Genomic DNA, 27,420 nt, shown 5'->3' with positions numbered 1-27,420 from the left:
TTATAAACGACAATAATATTCAACCGCAACCTGATAATATCACGTTTTTTGGCGTTGAACTACGTCTTTCATTAAAGGTGCCAAATCAGGAAACAGATCACGTTTTAATGAAATAAAGTTAACGTTATAACTATTTTTTCTGCGAAAGGATTTTTACAATTTACATACCAAACGAATCGGAAATTCCCTAAGATTTGCTATATTTTACAATTCCCTGGTGTGTAAACGGTTTAAATTGATGAAAACTAGAAGTATTTCCATTTTCCCACACATTTATTCTGTTCATTTGTGAGCATCCCTACCAATGCCGTCAATAACGAGCAACTTATCGGCGATCAACGGAATGAAATGATTTAGTTTCCGTGAACAAAGAAAAGAAGGTGAATATTTGTCTTAAGCATAAAACTCTCGCTGAGGCAAATCTTCAATATCGTTCTAGATACGAAGCAATGAACATCGCTTGTTCTTCCTTGTTTTGCGTCATCACATGTCTTCGTTTCGGATTGAGCTGTACACCCAAAGTTAATTTTTAGCACAAGTTATGGCATCTCGCATCTCGATTACATTAAATGAGCTGAAAAATAACAGAAAATGTTCTACTCCCCAATACATGTATATCATTTGTATAATATATATGCGATAGCCAATATGAGCGAGCGAAACGGGAGACACATTTTAATGGAAGCATATGAAAGCTTTTCGTATAGTTTGCCAAATACACGGCCCAGACAGAGAAAAATATATTCTCGTTCTTGTTCTTCTTTATCCTCTTGGAAAACACTTTCCAACTTCATTTTATGATGAGGTGTAATATTATCACGCTTCAATATAACAGCGCTGACAGCTATATGGATAGCGTGGTCGTGTGAAATAGCTTTGCATTCCAGCCGGCCTTGGTTCGATTCCCATTGACGTCGTATGGACTTTTTTTTTGCAAAATCCCAAATGAAATGAGAAAAGAAAACAGAAAGAGATGTCTGCTCGCATACACACGAACCACTTTTAAGCTTTCAAAACAGCTCATTATTTGCGCATTTGACTCTCCAGCACACGAAATGGCATCATTTCTGCCAAATATGAAATGTTTTCTGCCAACGCTAGTTTAGGTGTAGACGCGACTAAATTACTTACTCGCTGATGTCTCTGGCAGTGCAATAATTACTTCAAATTGGCGTCATTCCATTAAAATTCTGAACTACACAATTGTGTGGGGAATTATCAAACTAGTCTACCCTCGGCTCACCAAGAAAATAATTGTTCAGGAATGTTGTGTGTGTATTTAGTTCGCATAACAGTAACAAAACCACCAGTCCACCAACGATGACAGCTAAGCTAATCGAGACCGGAAATATTAATAGAAACGGCTTCTGTTGATAAGAGCGCAAAGCGGGGATAAGTGTGTGTATATTTAGTTGCCTGATATATGGCTTTGTGTGCGTACGTGCGTGCTTCATAACCCGTATGTACAAACAGCAAATCTTCGCTCCCGTGTGAATTGGCACGATGTAACAATCACCTAATGTTTTTAATGCTATGATGGACGATTGTTTGGTGGTGCAAATTATGCAGCCACGATAATAAATATAAACAAAGAGGGAGGTAGCGGAAAAGGAATATTTGCGCTAGGGTATGAATAATGGGTCTCTACTGAGGCAAATATTCAGACTTTTTCTTTATTCGAAGCAGTTAACATCGCTTGTTTTCCGTCATCATAAGGGCTTCGCTGGTGCCTTTGACATTGCATCAATGCATCGAACTGACGCTATGGCGAAGCAGACGTTAAGGTTGTGCGCGACATAATTATTTGAGGAATATCAAGCTAAACCATAATGAATGTCGTGCTGGAATGTTGTGAGTTATTTCGCAAAACGGCCTTCAACAAGGATGTCATTTGCGCTAATCTTGATCATTATGATGCCTCTCTTCGAGGTTATCGATATTAACAGACAGAATTTATTTCGTTTATTTAGTTACCAAGAAAGTAAATGTCGTTCTAGAATTTTGTATGCGATTGTGTTTCGCTTGCCAGCAGCAAAACTTTATCCACTAAGAGCATGAGAAAGTAATGCAACTATTTTTCGAGTAATATTGACGGAAGCGTTTCTTTTGAGAATAGCGCAAAATGATGAGAAGTGTTTATATTCTCAGTCGCTTCAAGTCTCCATTCTGTGCCAAAGAAAGATTGATGTAGTTTTTAAATGTGGAATAATAGTGCTGGTACAACAAGTATATAATCGCCCGTAGTCGAGTGTATGCCAATTGCGAAAAAGGCCACCGGAATAGCGTTCGAGGTAAATCTTCAATGCATTGACATGAAACAACGTGCGACATGCGATCAGCTTCTGCATTGTTTTGCGAGATTCTGCAATAAAAAACCATTTCAGGACGACCGAACCTTTCTACTAATTAGTTGTTTATAAAATTTCGCTGCATTCTGAAATAATATCCGATGTTATTAACGACTTGAACGAAATAAAAGCGTAGTTCTACGTCAACAATGTGCTCGTGTATTGGACACAACCTCCTATAATTTTTCGTTTTCTAAACTTAAAAAAAATTAAAAGCGGTGATTTTAACGTTAAGGACAAAAAGCCAACCGAAAAAGTTTGAAGACGTAGAATTAGATACATTACTCGATCAAGATTCGTGCCAAATGCAAATAGAACTTGAAGATTCATTAAGGGTAACTAAACAAGCTATCTCTACACGGCTCAAAGCCGCATCGAATCGTTACCGGGGACGAAAAATGAATTCACTACACAATCGCAAACGCGAAAGATCGTGTGTAAACGCCGAAGCCGAATATCCACGGTGCCAAAGCAATGCTCTGCTTCTTCTTCTTGAATGGCGTTAACTTTTGACGTCTCAACGTATGCATTAATTAGCGTCATTTATTAATACTCAGTTGAGATTTCTCATGCCAAATAACACGCCTTGAACGTATTCCGAGGGGCAAGCTCTACAATACGCGTGACCACATTGCAAGTCGAAGGAAATTTTTTTGACGAAAAAATCCCCCGACCAGAACGGGAATCGAACCCGAACACCCGGCATGATAATGTGGGACGCTAACCACTCGACCACGGGTGCACACTTGAGCTGCTAACCTTGTCAAACAAACAACGGAGACTTTCTTATAGCTCAGATCTTGCCCCCTCCGACTACCAATTGTTTCGATCGATGCAAAACACTTTTAGCGAAGTAAGCTTAACTTTAGAGGGAAGGAAAAGGAAGAAAGAAGAAAGAAGAAAGAAGAAAGAAGAAAGAAGAAAGAAGAAAGAAGAAAGAAGAAAGAAGAAAGAAGAAAGAAGAAAGAAGAAAGAAGAAAGAAGAAAGAAGAAAGAAGAAAGAAGAAAGAAGAAAGAAGAAAGAAGAAAGAAGAAAGAAGAAAGAAGAAAGAAGAAAGAAGAAAGAAGAAAGAAGAAAGAAGAAATAAGAAAGAAGAAAGAAGGAAAATTTGTCCAGGATAAAAGCTGAAGTGACATTAGCATTACTTCATATTTGAAACAGACCTCAGGCGAACGGCGGAGCGAGCCGCTGTTCTGTACTCTTCCGGATCGTTTTTCTTACATTCTTCCACGAAATTAGGCAAATTAATGACTGCATGGATTTATTTTCACAGTTTTTCAGTTTGGCACATCCATATTTTTTCGTATGGCATCGTAATTTTCGCTATTTATTATCCAAACCATTCCATTTACTAAAAAGCCAAGACGTGTTTGAGCAACTTCCTTTTCAGATTGATCTTCTATGTGGACTTTTTCGAGGCTAAAGAAAATGAGCTTTAGAGTTTTAGAACATCTATAATAGAAAAATCAAAATCAATCTGCACAATGAGAATTTTATAGGCATCTCAAGAATTGTCTATAGATAAGATATTTTTGTTAATTGGAGCTAGAACTTTCCGAAGGATCTAATAGTATTTAGATTAAGAACGCCACATGCAGTAGGGTCAGAATATTAGGGGAAAGTCAAGAAAGACGGACAGGGTGGGAAAGATGGACACCGATGTATGATTGATATATTACATTTCTATTTTAAATTTTAATGATGTACAAACTTGCAATACAGTATATCAATGCCTTTGGCACTTACTATGTACATCTAGCTGGCCTTCTGTTAAAATTGTAAATAAAAACAAAAAAATAAACTACAAAGAGCAGTTCGATGTAAATTTTCATTTGCAGAAAATAAGGTTCTCATTGTTATCGAGTTTATTGGGGTATTTTTCATTACGTGAGTGTTTTACCATCACTTCTTTACCAGTTTATCGAATCAACGGTGAGCTTTTTCATTTTTACTCCAGAAACATTGATGAAAAAAAAATACTAATCAAGTCGGGTAAGACGGACATTCCATCGAAGGAAAAGGCAAACATTATGTTTTGAAAACAATTCAATTATTTCCTACTTTTTGACGTGAGACTACGTCTAACCGGAATATATGGAGGGTAAAATGAAAACCTAAACACAGAACATGCAGGAAAAAATGAAAGATTTCGAATGCTTATAGCTCGAACATTTCGTACTGGATAGGAGAGATGTTTGCATCACTTGATAGGGAATATTTCTACGCATCTATCGCAACTAACAAAATGTTGTTTTTCATTAGATAAACAATTGAATAACTGTAAAATATTAGGCGTTATCTAAACGCCCTAACTGCATCGTTTTGATTGGCCCGATTTACGGTTTCCCTAACACAGCCATCAAAACCAAGCAGCCTTGGGGAAATCGGCATTGCAAATACATGAAAGTAGGGGGACTATTGTTCTCATCGAAAAATGTTCCCTAACACAGACTTTAAAACCAAGCAGCGAAATCGGCATTGCAAACACACGAAAGAGCCTAGAGGCGAGTGAACTGAAAAGTTTAAACCCTCTTAAAGCCAAAAAGAAGAAAAAGAACACACGAAAGTAGGGGGAGCTTTTGTTCCCACCGAAATGTGTACCCTAATAGCGATTTCTAAACCAAGGTGCCTGGAGAAATCGGTATTTCAAATTCATGCAAGTCGGGGGTATTTTTGTTGCGACTGGAATGTGTTTCCCTAACACAGACTTCAAATCCATGAAGCGTGGGGAAATCGGCATTGCGAATTCATACAAATCGGGGGTATTTTTGCTCCGATTGAAATGTGTTTCCCTAACACAGACTTCAAAACCGAGGTTTCTGGGGAAATCGGCTCTGCAAATAAATGCAAACTGCGAGTACTTTTGTCCTCGCTTGCCTTCTAAACTTAGGAACCTGGGAAAATCGTGCAGCCACTAGAAGCGAATGAACTTCTCAGTTTCAAGCAAATTCGAGATTCGAGAAGTATGTACACATTTGGGATGTAAACTTCAGAGGGAAATGTAAAATAAAATAATCGTTTGATAATTTTTTTTTTGTCTTTATTGGAAAGATTTTCAGCCTTAGGCTGGTTCATCAAACGTTTGATAATTCTTCCGTACATATATTTTGTTCTAGTCATCATACCAAACGTAAAAGGTCCGTCATTAAATTTACTTGTAACGAAGAACAATCAATCACAATAAATTAATTGACTTTACACGGCATTTGTTCATTTTTTTCACTCACAGAGCAAATATATTGAACTCAATTGAATTTGGAAACTGTTTAATTCAATCAAGAATTTAATCAATACAAACGAATGATTGCTAAGCTAAGGTAGTTCCACGTGAACCTTGCGGTTATATCATAGATTTAACCCACTAATTTTTTTTTAACAGATGCCCACTAACTACGTTTGCAAGAGCAACCAGGTATTATGGACGACTCAGCAGAGCGGGTTTTAAAACGTAATCCGAAATTGTAATTTCGAATGCCGGAAGCTACTTTAGACGTGAAAAAATGAGAAAAATAACAAGCCCTTCTATGTGATTTTAATCAAGCCTTTTTGTTCGATCATTTTTAAGGCCTATTTGAAGACCTCCAAAACATATCGAGCTTGAGCTTGAGCTTGGGTAGACTGTACAATTCGTAGTTGCTCTCCGTGATTGACCTGAACCAACCAAATTGCACAAAGAACACACAGAATAACGCTTGGGACTAGCAAATCATTCTCGTTGTGCAATTTTCGGTGATTCGAGCTTTAAATGGTCAATAACGACGCCGGCCACGTCCTTACAGTCACCAGGGGAAGGGAAGGAATGTTAGTATGATAATCGCCGCCCGAAGGCCAGAAGGGTCGCCTCTATAGCGTGGTTCCCTAGCGATTACCATGGAAGGGATAGTTGTTAGTAGGGAAAGGTAATAATCAGGATTCACTGAGGTAAGTGATGTGATTATGTGAACGCGAACTATTGACTACACTACAAAACGAAAATCCTAAAATCTCGTGTTACGACTCAAGGCAGAAATTATTGTTAGGTATCCTATGACCTATGAAACCTGTAAAATTAATTGGACTGACTGTATATTCCATTATTTAAAGCATATACTTTTATTTCAATCTCGACGGCGGAGTGTTATCTTTGACAAATCCAAGGAATTTCCATTATATTATTTATCGCACATACTTTTCATCGAAATACCTCTCCGCGTTATCTTTAGGAAACCTGAGAAGGTAACCGAGAGAAATCTACATATTCTATTATTTATCGTGCTCCCGTGGCCAAGTGGTTAGCGTCACACCTAACATGCTGGGGATTCGAGTTCGATTCCCGTTCTGGTCGGGGGAATTTTTCGTCAGAGAAATTTCCTCCGACTTGCACTGTGGTCTCGCGTATTCTATAGCTTGCCACTCAGAATGCATTCAAGGCGTGTTATTCGGCATAGAAATCTCAACTAAGTACTAATAAAAATGACGGAAGTAATACTACGTTGAGAAGGCAAAGTTCCTCTAGGAACGTTATTCAAGAAAAAGATTTATTTATCGCACGCGCTTTCTACCTAAATCCAATCGCTATGACGGTGTGTTATATTTGGGAAACCTTGCCGGGATAAATCTAGATATTCTATTATTTATAATGAAAAGTATCATCGAAATAATTCTCCTGTTTATTTTTGAGAAACCTGAGAAGGTAATAGAGAGAAATTCATATATTCTATCAATTATCGCTCCTACTTTCTATCGCGAATGGCTAGAGTTATCTTTGGGATCCCTAAAATCAATCGAGGCCATATATTATTTATTCATTGCACGTACGCTGCAATCAAGTTATTTTTGAGAAATTTGAGAAAAACCGAGAGAAGCCTCTAAAATTGCACGTACATTTTCTCAAACTCCATAAAAAAAATACATCGAATAAGCGCCACCCGCTGAAGAAAATTTAGTTGAATCGGCCGCACAGATCCCGAAACAAATATGTCATCAGGTGAAAAAAAAACAAGTTCCAAGGAAAACATGTCTCACCCCACTTATACTGATATGCGTTGTAATGAACGGATCAAATTATTCACAAATAAATTACTTTACGTGTTTATAGTCGTTAAAATTTTTATGTTATAAGTTACACAATACCTTTCAACATGAGCATCTCTAGATGTCTTTGTTTGAGCCATGAGATTCATTTTAGAGAGAGCAGCGTTGTGATTTATACAAAGCGTAAATATCTAAGTTGAGAAAGCAATCACCTCCCTCTGCTCAACCACAAATACATGTGAAAAAAAGAGAGAGGGATAGAAAAAGGTCTCTGGTGAACGAATGCGATGATGACGTATCGTAGGAGACTATATTTCCTTCTACCGCTTCCACTCACTCTCCCTTAAATGGCTAACGAAAAACTCTCCACACCGATACCCCACTCTTACTACCACAATTTCTCTCGCTGTCGTACCAAAATAAAAACGCTCTACCACTACTATCACATTATTAGAATCTTTTTCAATTTTGGGCCGCGGACTGCTCCTCTTCTTGGTGATAATATCACTGCTGTTTATTATATGCGTTCGTGTTGACCAAGTGTTGTCTACACTTCAGAGAGCACTTTTATGACACACGCACAGGACGACGAACAAGACGAACGAATATGACGCTAAACTTTTCTGCCGTTAGCACAACATGCATTCAAAGGAATTCGTCATAAAAATTAAAATTATAAATTGACTTCTGTCGAAACATTCTTCCTCTCATCACCATCATATTATCCTACAAAATCTAAGCCGCATCACAAAAACACAGACGGAAACTAGAATGATCCGACAAGTAGACGCGCACATTTTTCTTTTTATGAAAATGAAACATTATTTCAGAGAAAAACAACGTATTTTCAGCCTTTCCGATTTCCACGATTTGTTACCGATTTTCAAATTTCTGAATAACCTACAATTTACGATCACAAATTAACACTATAACAAGTTCAGCCGAAACACGATTAACCATGACGAACGACGAAAAAAAAAATAAACGCGGAGCAAAAAAATCACGTCTATACTCGACGACGGTACGATCGCCTCTCCCTTGAAGACCTCCAAAACATATCGAGTACATAAACTTGAATTTGCAGTTAGTTTTCATCTTTCTCACCCCATGTGTCCATTTGTCTCGTCAAGTGTCCGTCTTTTCCGAGTCATTCTTTTTTCAAAGATGTAGGACACATTCATTTTGCACAATTTCTGCCTCAAAAACAAATTTAATTTTAAAAAGAGACTTAGACCATCAATTTGTGGTAAGATAGCTATATATTTTTATTAGAATTCACGAAAAAAATCAATGTTTACTTAAGGTTTCCGTCTTTATAAAAATAACGTTATATGAAAAACTATGTCGATCAAACTACAGGGTGGGCCATTTAAAGTGGAAGCATCTGGCAACCCCATAACTTTTGACAGAGATGTCAGATTAACAAATGTCATACCGCGTTGGAAGCGTCATTTCAGTACAATTTTAACCATGGAACAATACACACCTAAACAACGCGCTGAAATTGTTCAGCTGTACATTCAAAATAACTTCTCAATTGTGGCTTTTGGCAAAAAATCATAATGTCTGATGAGGCGCATTTCAACTTGAATGGAGGAGTGAATAAACAAAATTGTTGGTTTTATGCTACTGAAAACCCTCAATTCATCGAAACGCAACCTTTTTACGACCAAAAAGTTACTGTGTGGTGTGGCATTTATGCCGATAAAGTCATCGGCCCGTACTTCTTTGAAAACGAAAATGGAGCAACGGTAACCGTGAATGGGGAGCGTTATCGGACAATGATAACCGATTTTTATTGCCATTTGTTCGTGAAAATGAATTGGACAATTACTGGTTCCAACAGGACGGCGCTACATGCCATACAGCGGCTGCCACGACCAAATTATTGCGCGAAATGTTCCCCGGAAGATTAATATCGAAAAACGGCGATTATGACTGGCCACCGAGATCACGTGATTTGACGCCTCCTGACTTTTTTTTTATGGGGATATTTAAAATCCAAGGTATACACTGGTAAACCAAGGACCCTGGCTGCGCTGAAAGACAATATCCGAAAAGAAATTGCTGCCATATCGGCCGAAACATTGGGCAAAGTGATGGGAAATGCCGAAAAAAGGGCATATTTTGCGGTCAAGGCCAGAGGCGGTCATTTACGAGATATCATAATCAAAAAGTAGTTAGAACAAATCTCCTTGGACCAAAATAAATGAATTTCAAAAACAAATTTTAAAATTCCACTTCTTTACTTTGCTATTGCAAAAACAAATCCTTCCACTTTAAATGGCCCACCCTGTATGTCTATAATTTCCCGAGAAAAAAAACAAAGAGTCGATATGAATATTCGATATTCAATAATCATTGGCCAATCAGAAAGAGCACATTCTCGCGCGGAAATCATTACGCAAACGATCGTGGCCGATCTATATTTAGCATTGGCTCAGGTCAAACGGAACACAAACGGGCAAACTGCAGCGCAGAGTGAACCATACACTGTCTTCACTCCGAGCTGTGTTTACGTACTGATAGCATTATCGCTTTCTCGAAATACATAAAGTAGCTGATTGAGACACAGGTTTTGCTACTCTCCACCAGGTGGCATAACCCCTCCAACTAGCGCTCATTTCACCACGCTGCGGACAACTGCGACAACTTTCATCGTCGCAGGTTCTTGATCACTGAGCACTGTTCTTATCAGCGAATATGCGTCTCTCAATTGGATAATCAAACGGATCCAAACCACTTGACCGCTATCTGTAGCGAGGTCAATCATACGTCGCAAATTCCCTTTGATTGGCTGGTTCTATCTTTCTCTTTCTCTTCAGTACTGTAGAGTTTAGACATTTTGAAATGGGGTCTGATTGAGGTAAATCTACTTGTCAGGGACAACGATTCTTTAAGGTTGATTACACCTCCTCCGAACAATTGGTCTGATAAAAGAGACAGATACACATTACCAGACAGTCATCTCGCAAATAGAAATGAAAGGTTTACATTGTGTAAACGCTAAAAGCACAAAGTCATCTTTTCTCTCCACTATTAAACACTTTGCAACGTTTTGCCGTTAATTCATTCTCTACACAAAACACGACCAAAACGTGAGAAAATGGGAAAGGGTGATTATATATTTCACCTCGCTTCGAAAGTGATTGCGACGGTACAGATAATGCTTTAAGCGCGTCAAAAAATTCGAAGCGTGAGTACACGTGTCCAAGGCTAACACTGTCAGAATTAATTTGACGGTTGAAAACAAAAACAAATTACAATCACCGGACGAAGTGGCGTTAAGCGGAAGGGACACACACACACTCCATCATCATCAATGTGTTCCGTGACTCACGCCCCGAGCGCTTCCACAAAGTGCGGAAACACAATCGTGCGAATTCTCTTCAATGTCACGGGAGAAAAATATACCGCTTTTCAACATTTGCAACAATTAATATTCGCAAACAACAGCTCATCCGCGCCGTCACGTATCTGTTATTCACAACTGTTTCGGGCGGTGAGGTTTAGATTGGAAACGCATTAAGGCTCGCGCACTTGCGTATCGCCGCGTGGGGTGCATCTGCCTCCGAACGCGGCAGCGCTCTAAGGGGGCGATACACAAGACTGCTCAGCTGAAGGACAGAATGTACTTACCTTGCGGCTTGTCGGGCTCGACTTCGGCGAGGAACTCTTTCGATACTGTCATGTTGGCCTTGTAAGGATTTCGCTTGGCTTGCAATTTGACGGCTGGAACGATTTCCGAATTGGTCGGCTAGCGCTTCACGGACAATGCCGTCTTCTCAGGTGATGTTGATAAAGATAATAATACTGAATAGTGATGAGCTCAACGTGGTTGTTGTTCCAATCTGGAAATAAGCGAAAGAGAACACACAGAGAAACGTGATTAGAATCCTGATTTGAGAAACGTGTCCGGGGGCCAGCGGCAGCAGCAAACATCAATTTACATAGCGGTAGCGGTACGTCTTAATTCATTGATCGCAGCACGCGGTGACTACCATTGACAACAACCGCTCAAAATGATATTTTGAATGGCGTCAGTAACCGTACCGATCGCAGCAGGCCTTTTGCATTCAACAGGTGCCAGGTGCCTACATGACACGGCATGAAAATGGCACAAACAGGACTGATTGTCTTTATTACCAGTGGCAAACGATAATAATTAGCGCAGTGGTTAGTGGACTGTGACGATAAATATATTTAAAAAAAACAACTAGAATTCAGAACCAACTCGCGTCGCCCGAGGCACGTGTGGTGAACGTGTAGAGTTTTCAATTAGACTGAATCGGGCGTTAAAATAGTTCCAGCGACTCACGGAAAAGAAATTCAATCATAGAATGGGATTTACAGAACTAAAGTAACCCAATGAATGATGCGACGCGTGACCGACTGAGCTACCTGTTCAATTTGATTTGCAACATTAAAACAACAGTATTGCGATGACAGATTTTAACATTTTTATTTCTCAACATTTATTTATACAGTAAAACCAGTTTATGTGCGGTTTTAATGCGATTTTTTTTGTGCGATTTTTGTGGTGCGACTTTTTTAGTGCGGTATTTCAAAAAAAATCTCATGTTTTGTTTTGTTTGTTCTAAGGTGTCAGTAGGAGCTTATTGACAGGAGCAAAAAGTTGATTTTATTACCCGCGCAAGTGAGTAGGCCGCTTATGAAAGTGAAAAAAGGAAATCGAATATTGATCACGAATGGAATCATTAGGATTTGGGTTGTTTTCTTAAGGAAACCTTTTCCATGCGGTCCCTATCTACCACATAACAAAAAGTTTTTTTCAAATTGTTTAGCGAACACAATTGTTTTATGCGGTCCCTATCCCCCGCACAAAAACAGGTTTGCCTGTATAACAAAAGAATCCAACGGTCAACTATGAGCGCAAACTTATCAATGATTTCCTTATCAAATAAAGGCATCTGCATTATCTCATAAAGGAAATCATATTCCACAGTCATCATCATAATTCCGAATAACCGTTTCTGGTCAGATCTCGACCGCAGATAATTCTTGATCCGTCGAACAACAAAAAAAGTCACAGGAGGGTTGTGTCTGAGACACGACCGCATAGACGTAGGATTCCGTTAGGCTATCTCTTTATTTTGGATATGTTTGAAGAATTAAACTTTTTGATAATGATTTGGTGGTCCCGAAAAGGGCCGTTTTGTTTGGTTGTTGGGTATTGTTTGTTCACTCCACCAGTGTTTACAACCGAGTAATGATGACATAAGGATGATAATTAGTCGTTATATGGGGCGTATCAGATAGAAGATGCCGAAGTGGAATGAGATATGATGAAAACCGCCCTCTGTGACCCTAGACGAGATGCCTCCTGTGTTATGTATGGATGAAATAAAGAAAAAAAACTCACCAATGTAATATAAGATAATTATCAATACCGAACACAATTATCAATTTTTCTCATCAGTAAAAACATGTTACATCAATATAGAGAAAACATATTTGAAATGGGAAAGGTAATTTTCTTTTATAATTTTTACTTTCTAAGTGTTTATTCAACCCAATGCGAATTTAAATTGGACTAACAACACCTAATACTATATGTAAAGCATATGGGAAGTCAGTTTTTCGAATATTTCTTTACTTTTCCAGCTTTTCTCGCCGTATGAACTTTCCTTGGGTGAAAATGAACACAACTTAACAGCTTAAACAACTTAAACCGAACGACAAGTTCATATTTCATATATCATATTTCATATATCATATTTCATATATCAAGTCATTTTTAACACAAATGCTACCATATACAATTTTACACTTACACTTGTGCTAAATTTTTCACAATACACGATCGGTCATTGATATGAAATTTCACGAAGCAACTAACATTAAAGTTTAAAATTTTTTTATTTGCTAGAATTAATCGTGTCACTCACCTCACTTGCAATATACAAAATTCCCCCAACTTGCATATATTTGCAATGCTTCCCCGGGCACCTTGGTTTTGATGTCTCTGTTAGGGAACACATTTGGTGGGAGCAAAAGTTCCCCCTACAATGCCGGATTCCCCCAGGCAGCTTGGTTTTGATGTCTCTGTTAGGGAACCGCCGCATGTGTCGTCAATTTCGACCAATCAGATGTGGGTACTTCCGTTAGCATATGGGTTGAGATTTTTCATTTGTTCGATAGTTAGTTTCATGACATATATTATTTTACTGAATATAAAAAAAAATTGTTATGGAGTGCCGAAATCGATTGACGCAAAAATTTTACTAATCCATCATTAAATGGCTGAGCAATACGCGTTTGAAATTGGACAATTTCTAAGATGTGCTCGATTTTTGATTTTTAATTTGTACCCCAATATGTTCCCGAAAGACGTAACCCTACGTAAAAAAACTTTCAACGGATGCCGTTGTATTAGGCAATGTCAGTATCATTCTGGCCAGCCGATTCGGAGAAGGTTTGATGCAGGTTTTTTCCAACGATAATCGGAATAATGACTATAATTTAAAAAGAACCGTCAGTTTATTGCGAAGCTTCGCTTAATCGAATTTCAAGCGGTATGAAATATGCATTTTCAAATTCCCAGTGGGTAATGCGACATCGAAGTCGGCAAATTTTTCGTGATTCAACAAAGCGACGAAATTGTATTAATCTAGACCCTCAACCGTTTCGTCATTTCGTCAATAATTCTATCAATAATCGATTCATATAAACGACGACAACTGATGACGTTACTGTCATTCACAGTTTCGCCAGATACATCAATTGCATTTTTGAGCTTACTATCGAAATGATGATCTGCTTTGAGCTTCTCTAAAGAAACAAGGCACGTTACGCACAAATTCTACTACGTCTAATTCCTTTTTTTTACTAAATTTGATAAAGAACATCCGTATGTGTACACCAGATTTATCTCCGGACATTACAGTAGCGCCATCATAGCTCTGGGTCACAATTTTGTCAGCATTAAGACCAAAGTACGCAGCTATTCCATTCACATGACCGGCCAATGCAGCGAAGGTTTTGAGACGTAAGCAGACAAACGTGTACTATATGTACCGGGTTCAAGTTGTCCAATGAACAAAATCGATAAGAACGCTCGATTTAAAACCACACCTTAACGAAAGAATACCAGCACATCCACAGAAATCATGAACGAAATTGTTCGTTTTGTTATTTGCATCATGCTCGCTCGGGGTGTTTGGTGTTGTATACTCTCGCGGTCTCGTGCCCTCTCTCAAATTTTAATGACGTCGGGAATAGAAAAAGAAACAGAAAGGGAAACGATGACAACCACGAACAAACACTGAAGAGTGGTGGTGTGTATTTTCCATCGTTTTCGTTTCGTTCAGCAGAAATATTGAACCTAAAACGTCATTTTTACGTCATAGTAGTTTTATACGTGGTTGACTGTGTTTGCCCAGTGTTTGGATGACGGCGGGTTCAGATGAATGGTTTGAACCCGGTAGCCATTACTGCTTATTTCGTAGCGTTGAGGCTGTGTTTCGCGCGGATTGGAGTGAAGTCAAATGTAACTATCAGATTATATTCTTCACGATAATATGGAAATCACAAAAAAAAAGTTATCATCGATAATTCCTCATCCATGTTACAAATGTGAAATAATATACATTTTATTCTGACATTGTCTACCTTTCCTATGAACAGGCGGACGAGACGCCTCTGATCAAAGTGGCGAGCTATGCAGTATGGGTCGGAAGAACTTTTTTGAAGAAAAATCCCCCGAAACGACCCGACCCGACCCGATTATATGTAAAGACGCGTCCACATTACGCCGAGCGGCCTTGGCCGCCCGGTAAAGCCGACCAAATGTGGACGTACAGCCCGAAACAAGTGGGTCCGGTTCGAGAAAGTCGAACTAAAACAAAATGAAGTAAATTAGCATTGACGACATGGTGCTTCGTTTGTTCGTGACGGCTTCGTACATCCGATGGGGCTTCGGCTTCGTGCACCCGATGTGGCGTCCACATTACATAACAAACCGAATATGCCGCCTGGTACAGGCCGATCGGCATCATTCGGCATAATGTGGACGCGCCTTAACTCTAACCACTCGGCCACGGGAACACCGCCTCTAGTCTAGAAAAAGGACAATTTAGGGAACTTATCTCAAACTCTCGACCTCGAAAAAAATCATTTCCAACGCCCTCGTTGCCACCGCCGACTTGTTGTGTGATAGAGAGAAAGAGAGAAAGAGAGAGAGAGAAAAAGAGAGAGGGAGAGAGAGAGAGAGAGAAAGAAAGAAAGAGAGAGAGAGAGAGAGAGAGAAAGAAAGAGAGAGAGAGAGCGAGAGAGAAAAAAGCGAGAAATATTTATATTTGTTAGAGGAAGAGAGAGAGAGAGAAAGAGAGAGAGAGAGCGAGAGAAAAAAGCGAGAAATATTTATATTTGTTAGAGGAAGAGAGAGAGTGAGAGAGAGAGAGAAAGAGAGAAAGAGAAAAAGCGAAAGAGAGGAAGTTAGAAAGAGAGAGCGAGAGAGAGAAAGCAAAAAATATTAAATATAGAGATGGAAAAAGAAATAATGTTGAATTCTAGAGGATTTAACCCTCCTATATTCGCGCATATGGTCTAAGCGAGAATCAATGAGGGGTACTTAACGGCGCAAGCCGTTTCCGAAACAACAACATGTTCGATGTAACTCTCAGCCTCAGCATTAACATGTAATGCATGTAATATATTATAATATATTATAACATATGAGGGGCTTAGAATGAAATGGGTGTAAGTGATTTGATCGATTTCTCTACATCGACTCTCTCTTTGGGTCATAACTTAGCTGCAAATACATTCCCAGCTGTATGGAACGTGGAAAACGTGGAAAATATTCTGAGCCTCATCTATCGGATTCTAGAGCAAACTTAAATTGGAAAGTTTTTGCAGTTGAGTTATTAACTAAATAAAAAGTTGATGAAGAGAAAACGATCATGTCACTTACACCCCTTGCATTCTGAGCCCCTCATATATCGTAAGAACAATTCTGCGTATAATGCATTTGAAAACTCTTAATGAACGCTACCTTTTTCGTAGAGTGATCCTCCTATATAGAAATCAAAGACGTAGTCCTACGTCAAAAGTTTCCAATCCAGATATATTAAAATGCAGCACCTTACGTAGAACGGCAACAGAAAATTTTCGAATGGAATCGGTTGTATGGTGGCGGCGAAGACGATAATCACCCCAGCGGAACATATTTTAGCTTTCATTTTCCAATCCGCAGTAAAATACCTTCTTCAAATCGAGATCGATTGAAATGCGCAGCACATTGAAACAATGCACGATCACGCAAAAATTGAATGGTCGATCGAAAAAAAACACAAATGGGCTCTCTCCCAACAAAAAAAAAACATAAAATTCAATTACTTTAGAAAGCATCGAGCTTTTTGAAAATAATAATTTTGGTGGCTTTGTAAAGGGAAAATAGCCGAAGATAGTTGACTCAAAATGCCTTCTTGCCCTCGCGAGAAAAATACACAGGATTCCCATATATCGCCAATTCCAATCCTTCTAGGGACACAGTAACCACAGGCGATCCTATCCCTATGCTATCCATGCTTGCGCGTGATTCAACCATACTTCACATTACACAAACAACTCAATCTATCTTTAGCAACCCATATATAAATACCAACAACCAATATATAAATAATATCAATGTGTGCGTGTGATGCAAAGATACAAAAGCATTTTCCACCAGACGGTAGGAAGATTGTTGCTTCGTGATTAGAAATCTACTGATCGCTTTGCTATTTTGATGCATACTGGAGGGAAAGAGCATCACAAAGGGGCTAGCGCCGTAATGTTTGGCTTTTCTTCAGGAACTAACAGTATAGATATAACATACATGTACATTCGTATCAAGCGAAACCGCTGTATGCATTAACAGCAATAGGAAAGACTCTGGTCTGCTCGCTAGCTTGTGCGAAACTGAGATTGACTAGAGTAAGACTAATGTGTATATAGCGGCTTCGTTTGTTTATTGATTTTTTTCCCCTTGGATAGAATGATATACACGGTGGATAGCTACGATTGTTTTCGAAGACGTATTCATGTATTTTCCGATTTCGATTTTCCAATACTAATAAAATAAATATTTTTCGAACAACATTGTAAATTTTCAGTAGACATCAATATGATGAATCGATGAATCGAAGAACAGTGGTCGCGTGAAATATTTTAGAGAAGCGAAAACGCATTTTATTCTATTGGGGTTCTCACAAAACATGGCAAGAGAAACAGAAGGTAGGAAAAACAAAAGTAGAAATGATAAATCTGTTGCAGAAATGGAGCACCTTTTGTCCCAGATTACTTTGAATAGGAAGAGCGTTGAAATCCACCCAGGAATGGTATTGCTGCAAATGTACCAACGAATATCTGATGAGAATAATTTGATGCGAACTTCCGACGGGAAGAATCTATATATATATATAAAAATGGATTTCTGTCTTTCTGTCTGATTCTCATGGACTCGGAAACCACTGTACCGATCAACATAAAAATTGGAATGTAGGGGAATGTAGGGATTGGAAGTGTAGGGGTTGTAAGGAAACCCAAAGACCGGGAAGGTTTTCATGATAGTTTGAGACCCCTCCCCCTCTCTAAGAAAGTGGTGCCATACAAATTAAACACAAATTTCTGCATTACCAGAGATTTAATCAAGCAAATGAAACTAAATTTGGCATGTGAAGGGTTTGTGGTGCAATAAATGTTTCTATGGTGGTTAGGCTCTCCACCTCCCTCTCTAAGGGGGAGCTGCCATACAAATGAAACACAAATTTCTGCATATTTCGAGAATTAATCATGCAAATGGAACCAAATTTTGCATGTGGAGGTTAAGGAGCAATAAAATGGAGAATCTGGAATGGAGAGGGGGTCCCATAAAAATATTACACATATTTCATTCAAAAATATTCCAACCAAACATGACAATTGAAAATTTTCGGAAAACTCTGAAGGATAAAGGGAAAATTCAGATGATTAAAATCCCATATGTTCTACAATTACATAGTGACAAGTGTAGTCCATTTGATGTTTGCGCTAGCGAAATTGATCTTTGTTCGAAACTGGAAAGGGATTTTAAAGGAATGAATCGCACTCCTATATCTGCTTCTATCTATACCAATAAAAAAGTATCACCGAATGTGTTGATAAGAGCAGAACTCGAGGAAGAAATTGTCCGATTTAGGGCTGTCTTTATTCTATCATATTTTCTGTATAAAACATTTATTCCGTGTATCGGAGAAACATGTTATTTGCAAGTGGTTGAAAAATCTTGAACGAAAATTGTGTCTGAAAATAATCTGATATTATAATGATGAGTTTTGTTAGAAATACTAGGAATTTTATAGTAAAAGGTAAATTCAACGGGGTCATTAGAAGATCAATGAATGAACAGTTCTGCGATTGGACCCATGAACTTGCTCATAGTAAGAAAACGTGAATGTTTGAAGGTATTGATAACAAAAAACAAATTTTGGGCGGGACGAAGTTTGCTGGGTCACCTAGTGAGGAATAAAAAGTTACGCGTTTTCATGTTCAGAAATTACATTACCATGTCTTTTCTTAAATTTGATTCTCGTAATGCTTGACGCAGTGATACAAATTGCTATTTGGATTAATTTAGATATTCATCTATGTCACTAGCGTAAACGTTACACGAAAAACATCTTTTCTCCTATCTGTATAGCAATTATTTGCATGTTGCACTAGATTCAATCTCATGAACTTCTGCCTAAATATGTCATAAACGGTACAGGGGATAGGAGCATTGTAGGTAATCAACAATCATTTTTGGTTTAGACCTCTCAAAGAATTATTTGTTATTTGTCTTGAAACTGTTTCAAATTTCTCATCTAAGTCAGCTTGTAAATCCATCAGATTTTTCGTATCGCAATTGTACAGTGAAAACAAAATCCTCACAAACGTTTGCGCGACTGACAAATCGATCGATCGCAAACGATCAACAAATATCAATCTGAACGAACAATGTTATCGTTAACATACTGAACTAAGCAAGAATAAACTAATCCAAATACCTGACATGCTTCGGGGGTGAGTCAGATCGCCACCACGCCAGCCCGTCACGTCACGTGTCAACGGAACGACAATCAACAATGAGCGGAATAATAACAATTTGCTGAATTTGCAATGTCCACACGCGCACCTTTTAATATGTATGGACTGTTGTTACAGAAGAAAGAAAATCAAATTCCAGACGCGTTCGACAGTCGTCAGGAAGACATCGATTAATGATCGCAGCTTTTGTTAGTTTATTGGCGACAGAGAGAATGTTAGAACTTGACAGATCGCAAATAATTAGGGAATTGTACGCAACTACCCAACAGCAGAGAACCATGTTCACGTGCTCGAGTCCCCATGGCGACGAACAGATTTTTTTTTTGTAACATTGAGAGAAGGCATTCGTCTAGGAATCCATCAAATTAATTTGAATGCATCAGCATATTTTATTCTTGTTTGTTCAACGGTGAACCGGACAAACTTTCGATTTTCAGAACACGATCGGTGGTGACCGTTGTTGAGCGTTGGAAATTAACATCTCGAGATGCCAATTTGGATGTGTGTGCTTTTGGTCGTTGAAGCGTCCCACCGATAAAGCGGCTAAAATAATTGATAAGTTCATTAGCCTCCATCGCGCTTCTGACTTAACGATTGCCAAAGCGGTGAGTTACACGAGCGACGATAAGAAGCTTGGTCAGGCTTAATAGCATTTCGAAACGCGATTGATAGTTCGTGCGATTAGATTGAAACTATCCCAACTGGATGAGGTAAGCGAAAACCACGCTGTCAAAACGCTTTCATCATCCTGTATAGATTTGGCAGGCCCAAAAATGAAAATATTATCAACTACAGAGCAGCTGAAACAACCAGTTCTTATCGATTTTTTTGCTGTTGCTTTGTTTTCTTAATAATCCCATTAATAACTCGCAGCGCTTTCGCAGCTAAACTTTACGATTCTAGCAGCCTTGTTTGTTTGCCTTGTGTTTCTCAAGGTGTGAATAAAGTTCTAAAAGCTGTTCAGAAGGAAAACATCTAAGCAGATCGGCGATGTGGCATAACAGTACGAGCGATTACAATCAGTGCAACAAAACAGTTAGTAAACTAAGTGTAGCCTGTGTCTAATTAAAACGCGCTTCATTCATTAGAAAACAATAATAAGATGCTATGAGAGTTTCGTAAGTGCCTTGGGAAGCGTGAAATTCGCACACATTATGTTCCATGCTATGCGATATGAACTTATTGATTCTACTCGATCGAAACCACATTTTTGGGCTTTTCCACGGAAGTTAAGTAAGCGTCACGCTGCGTCTCGTCCGGTTCGCTGCAGGACAAACCAGTTGATAACATTCCATCGTAACAGCAATTGTCCATCGGATGGGCAATTATGTACCCTCTCTCTCTCCTGAGGGCCCAACATTCTTTTGCCGGCCTGTCCTCTTCTTTTAACCATTCGTCGCTAACTAGTCCTTCTTCGAATTTTGCCTCACACATTTTTCTTCCTGCATCAATCAAGATAGGCAACCCTCCGTTCTTCCCGTGAAGTCTCAAATGACCCACACAAAGCACACAACGCACCATCCGATCCCAGTGGGCCTTGCGTTTGGCACTTTCATTTTCTCCGCTCAGTGCTCAGCCGGGCGTCGCGAACTTACTCACCAGCTGGCTACTTAGTTCCAGTTTGGACTGTTACGCAAAAGTCACCGCGCCTTCTTTGTGTTTCACCTGTTGTTATGCGGTGCTGCGTTCGCAAATTACATACATTTATGCATGTTTGATCTGCATGTTTTTTGACAACCCTTGTGGAGCGAAGTCATGTAATGCTTCTATTGTCGAGGTGATGGGGTGAATATTTTCACGGTAGAAGCACTACTTGCAAAGTTCCTTCTCCGTTTCCGTTTAATATTTTTTCAGACAGCATACAAATTCTACGATGATAAAAATCGTCAATTCTTTAAAAAAATAAAGATTGCTCCATTTTTCCACTCCACCGTAAGAAGCGAGGCGCCACTTGACCAGGCAACGAACCATCAACCGGAGGCTTATTTTTACAGGCTCAGTTACTTAAGTTTAAAGGAGCCGAATTCTTAAATATAATTTTAAAACTATATATATAAACAATTTTCTTACATCTATGGTTAGTAAGGTGGAAAACCGATTACTCGCGGTGTACTCGAGTTTAGGAGGGTGACATATTTTTAGGAGAAGGATGGGATATAAGGAAATTGTAACAATGTTGATGAACACTCATTTCATAAATCTATTCGTATATCTATAGTGTATTTACATTTCAACTTATTCTACTATTTATAGCAAGGGGACGAATTACCCGCAAAGGAAGGAAAGGAGGGTATAAGGATGTAGGGACAATCACACACGAAGATCTATAGCTTTAAGGAAAACATATATATGGGACATGTAATCAAGGTCTAACCGAGCCAACACATCTCTCACCGGCACATTGGGCTGTCTTCCTCGGGCCCGAAGGGAGTTTTCTAAATTCGTTCTGGCGACCAGATACACCTCGCACGACCAAACAACGTGCTCGATGTCGTGATAACCTTGGCCACAAACGCAGAGATTGCTGCTGGCAAGATTGAAACGGAAGAGTAGTGCATCTAACGAACAGTGATTGGACATGAGTCGGGAGAAGGTGCGAATAAAGTCCCGACTCAAGTCTAGACTTTTGAACCACGGTTTGAGGCTAACCCTAGGGATAATCGAGTGAAACCACCGGCCCAATTCATCTTCATTCCACTTGCGTTGCCAGTTTGCGATGGTATTTTTGCGAACTAAAGAATAAAATTCATTGAAGGCGATTTGACGCTGATAAATATCGCCTTCAATTGCACCTACCTTTGCCAATGAGTCAGCCCTCTCATTACCCGGAATTGAGCAATGTGAGGGGACCCAGACAAAGGTAATGACATAACAGCGTCTGGTTAAAGCACTCAAAATTTCTCGTATTCTCTCAAGGAAGTACGGCGAGTGCTTTTCCGGCCTCACTGAACGGATAGCTTCGACAGAGCTAAGACTATCCGTTACAATGTAATAGTGTTCAACAGGTCGTGAGGCGACGCTGTCCAGCGCCCAATGAATTGCTGCCAATTCAGCAATATACACTGAGCAAGGATTCTGAAGACTGTGTGAAGTGCTAAAAAATTCGTTGAACACTCCAAATCCTGTGGACTCATTTATAGTGGACCCATCAGTAAAGTACATATCATCACAATTGATACCCCTATATTTTTCATCGAAGATCGTTGGAGCGATCCTCGATCGTTGGTAATCTGAATATCCATGGATATCTTGCTTCATGGACAGATCAAAATGCACAGAGGAATTGATGTAGTCAGGGAAACAAACACGGTTGGGAATATACGAAGAAGGATCAACCTGCATGGAGATGAATTCATGATATGAACTCATGAATCCGGAGTGAAAATTTAGCTCGATCAGCTGCTCAAAATTTCCGATCACCAATGGGTTCATAACCTTACACCGGATGAAGAACCGAAGAGATAATAAATTGAAGCGATCTTTTAGTAGGAGTAGGCCTGCCAAAACCTCGAGACTCATGGTATGCGTTGAGGGCATACATCCCAACGCAATACGGAGACAAAGATACTGAATTCGCTCGAGTTTAATGAGGTGTGTTTTGGCAGCTGATTGAAAACAGAAACTGCCATACTCCATCACTGAGAGAATAGTTGTTCGATACAACATAATAAGATCTTCGGGATGGGCTCCCCACCAGGTGCCGGTAATTGTACGGAGAAAGTTTATTCTTTGTTGGCATTTTTTACTCAGATACCTAATATGGGCCCCCCAAGTACATTTGGAGTCGAACCAGACCCCAAGATACTTGAATGACATAGCATGAGTGATCGGTTTACCCAAAAGTTGAAGCTTTGGTTTTGCTGGTCTATGCTTCCTAGAAAAAAACACCATCTCTGTTTTCTCCGTGGAGAATTCGATCCCTAGCCCAATGGCCCAGGTTGAAAAATTGTTCAAGGTATCTTGTAAGGGTTCTTGCAGGTCGGATTCGTTTGATCCTACGACAGACACCACTCCATCATCTGCAAGTTGTCTTAGGCTGCAATTTTGTGTAAGGCAATTGTCGATGTCGCTTACATAGAAGTTGTACAAAAGGGGGCTTAAACATGAGCCCTGGGGGAGGCCCATGTAAGAGAACCGACTTACTGCCGAATCTCCGTGAGAAAAGTTCAAATGTTTCTCACAAAGCAAGTTATATAACATATTATTCAATAGAGGCGGCAGACCCCGAGAGTGTAATTTGTCCGACAAAACCTCTATTGAAACAGAATCAAAGGCCCCCTTTATGTCCAAGAATACTGAAGCCATTTGTTTTTTTCCGGCGTAAGCCATTTGAATTTCTGAAGAAAGCAACGCAAGACAATCATTCGTCCCCTTGCCCCTGCGGAACCCATATTGTGTATCTGAGAGTAGGCCATTCGTTTCAACCCATCGATCAAGGCGAAACAAGATCATTTTCTCCAACAATTTCCGTATACAAGACAGCATTGCTATTGGGCGGTACGAATTGAAGTCGGACGCGGGTTTTCCGGATTTTTGAATAGCTATAACTCGTACTTGCCTCCAATCATCTGGAACAATATTATTCTCCAGAAACCGATTGAATAAATTCAACAAGCGATGTTTCGCCACATCAGGGAGATTTTTCAGCAAGTTGAACTTAATTCTATCCGATCCCGGAGCAGAATTGTTACATGAAAGCAGAGCAAGAGAGAATTCTACCATCGAAAACTCGGAATCAAGATCGCACCTATCTTATGGTATATCTCGAACAATTTTTTGCACAGGAGCGGAATCAGGACAAACCTTCCGTGCAAAATTAAAAATCCATCGATGTGAATATTCTTCGCTTTCATTCGTTGAAGAGCGATTTCTCATGTTTCGAGCCACTTTCCATAATTTTTTCATTGACGTTTCTCGTGACAAACCTCCCACGAAATTTCGCCAATAAGCACGTTTTTTACCTTTGATCAAGTTTTTAAATTGATTTTCAAGGTCTAAATACGTTTGAAAATTGTCAATGGTTCCTCGTTTCCGAAAAGCTTTAAATGCATTCGATTTATCTCCATAAAGCTTGGAACACTGGCTATCCCACCATAGATGGGGAGGCCTTCGACGAATAGTGGAGCCTGGGATGGGTTTCGTTTGAGCGCGAACCGCGCTGTCATAGATCAAACGAGAAAGGAAGTTATACTCCTCCAATGGAGGTAAACCATCTCTGGAATTGATGGCTAGAGCAATTGCGTCCGCATATTTTTTCCAGTCAATGTGTCTTGTGAGGTCATATGCCATGTTTATAGATTCAGATGAATTCGACCCAATGGTGATGGAAATTTTGATTGGCAAGTGATCACTACCGTTGGGGTTCTGGATTACATTCCACTTGCAATCTAACGATAGTGAATTCGAGCAAAGCGAGAGGTCAAGAGCACTTGGGTTAGCAGGAGGTTTAGGTACACGTGTTGTTTCCCCAGTATTCAAAACGGTCATATTGAAGCTGTTACAAAGGTCATATATCAACGATGAACGATTATCGTCGTACGGTTCCCCCCAGGCAGTTCCGTGAGAGTTGAAGTCTCCCAAGATCAATCGTGGCTCAGAAAGAAGTGAGCACATGCCATCAAGTTGTTTGCGGCTAACCGCAGCTCTCAGAGGCCAATACAAGCTGACAATACAGAGGTCTTTGACTCTGATGTTTGCATGACAAGCAACAGCTTCGATCCCTCCAATAGGTGGAAGGTCAATTCTAAAAAATGAGTGGCACTTATTGATCCCCAAAAGCACCCCTCCGTATCTATCATCACGGTCCAAGCGAGACTGGTCGTTGATTTATACTAGAATGCCCACAACGGAAGACAATCGCATCAAATATTTCACGCTAAATTCAATATTCAAGATCAACCAACGATTATGTACAAAACGTTGTGTCATACGGAAATTGTAACGACCGACGAAACACAAGGTAGAGAACTAAGAAAAAACCGCATGTATTGGGCCCAAGATTTGCCTTTTTTAATGTTATTAAATGCGCAGCACACTACCAAATGGTGTAAAGACAGTTGTTTTCCCCACTCATTCCCATCTCGAAGAAACCCTCACTTGAGCTTCCTGGAATTGGGCTTCATTTGATTTAAAACATATAAAAAAGATCGAAACAATAACATTAGTAGGATGGAAGCGAGCGGCAACCTAGTAAAACACTGACATTTGGATCCCAGTGAAAACATTATTTCTTTTAAGAGATCCAATTTTAAATGATGCTGAAAATATTAAATAATAAAAATACAAAAAGTAATAATTATACTGGCAAAATCATATTGAGAGAAAATAGAAAAGACACATAAGAGTGACATAAGAGGTCACCGATTGTTTTGGTTAATTGTTCTTTATATTATGGAGTCATGTATTTTTGACTTGAAATAGAGTTTGAGTTTAGTTTAGAAGTGGTCAATACGTGTTATCATTCGGTTTTCAGGTGGTACTGCATTGAGGCGAGACGGTCCATAATACAGAATACGCTTCTAACCAATACTCGATGATGCTTGACTACGCATTGAATTCTGAACCTTCCATGTTTCATGTCCATGGATAGCAGTAGGTGTTATTATGTTATGATGACTATTATTTACATTTATCACACTGTGTACGAGTAACTCTAACTAAACTCATAATCGCACAGCCCGATGAGAGGCAATATACAGTGAGAGTCTCTTAGGTACAACTCCAGGGTAGGATGTAGACTCGGTAGCCTGTAGATTACTTTCAAGCATCGATTTGGCAAATACATGCAATCTCTTGAGCCTTATTCTGCATGTATGCCCCCATACTAAAATTCCATATTGTAATTATTAATGTATGCTCTGAGCCCCCAATTGACCATCTTTGTGTTGTTACAGAATAACTACGTCCACGCAACAATCATCAGCGATGGAGATCGATCCACGGTCGACTGGAGATCCATACAACTGCTCTGCTCTGCAAGTAACATCGGGCTGTTGTGCTATAAATAACACAACAATGATCATATCAACTGATCTAACTGAGCAATGGAAGAATAGAAGGAATACTCTTACGCCTAAAATGGCAACTGTGTAATGTGCCATTAATAAATACAACAAAAACATGTGACATGTACACGATTAAAATCCGGCTCTGCTAAGCTAAAATGCTTATGAGCCTTAATAAATGAACAAACGGGATTAAAAAAAAAAGTCAGTGGAGCAAATTAACTCTATGGTCTTCTGAACTATAGAGTGATTCGGAGAACCTATAACATCTGATGTTTACAGTGACTCAAACTCGAATTCGTATCTCACCATGCATATCTATATTTGACAAACATATTTTTATCATGATTTGCGTAGATGTAGTGAGCAAAAATGTCGGGAAGACGAAGGGGAAATTTTTCATTCAAATTGAAATATGTATGTGTTGAAAGGTCCTACAGATACGTTATAAGGATCAAATTTAAGCTAGTTGATAAGGATAAATGGATTTGCAAGAAAATCTGTTGGTGCAGATAATTTTTGAAACAACAGAAATCGATTTTTTATTTCTTCCAGATATTTTTGTCTACTATATCTACACACACCAAGATAACAATATGTTCGTTAATTATTCCAGAAGCTGAAGAGTTAAGCTTTAATGTGATGTATAGGGTAAATGATATCGGTTTGTACGGTTTGTGGTGTTCACGCAACTAGTAAATGCAAATTTTCTTCATGAAAATCACGTATAATCGATACGAGTTTGGGTTTGTTGAAAAGCCCCAAGTCTCTAGTTGCTAATACTACCACAAGGCGTTAAAATTATTAAAATTTTTATGTTTATTAAACGATTTCCTTGAAGAGGAATTATGATCATGGTTTGACCACCTCTGATCATAGTTTGTCCAAAAAATCATCATGATTTGTCCGGCTTTAGAAGTCACCATTTTTGAATGAAAACATTCGAATTCTCAAGTAGATGTTGCATTTATCATTGCTTGAG

General features: G+C 39.2%; 1 protein-coding gene across 3 annotated transcripts in view; it reads right to left on the bottom strand.

Moving 5' to 3' along the window:
• LOC129764594 (putative inorganic phosphate cotransporter) overlaps nucleotides 1-27,420 on the bottom strand; it is a 104,894-nt gene that overhangs the window by 57,059 nt on the left and 20,415 nt on the right. For all 3 annotated transcript variants that reach the window (XM_055763820.1, XM_055763821.1, XM_055763822.1), the window contains exon 2: nucleotides 11,002-11,213. In XM_055763820.1, the coding sequence (XP_055619795.1) occupies nucleotides 11,002-11,053 (52 nt within the window). In that variant the 5' untranslated portion in view covers nucleotides 11,054-11,213. The remainder of the gene's footprint in view (nucleotides 1-11,001; nucleotides 11,214-27,420) is intronic.

This window comes from Toxorhynchites rutilus, chromosome 2 (genome assembly GCF_029784135.1).
Source record: "Toxorhynchites rutilus septentrionalis strain SRP chromosome 2, ASM2978413v1, whole genome shotgun sequence".
NCBI classification, from domain to species: domain Eukaryota; kingdom Metazoa; phylum Arthropoda; class Insecta; order Diptera; family Culicidae; genus Toxorhynchites; species Toxorhynchites rutilus.
This window is presented reverse-complemented; position numbering and strand designations above follow the sequence as displayed.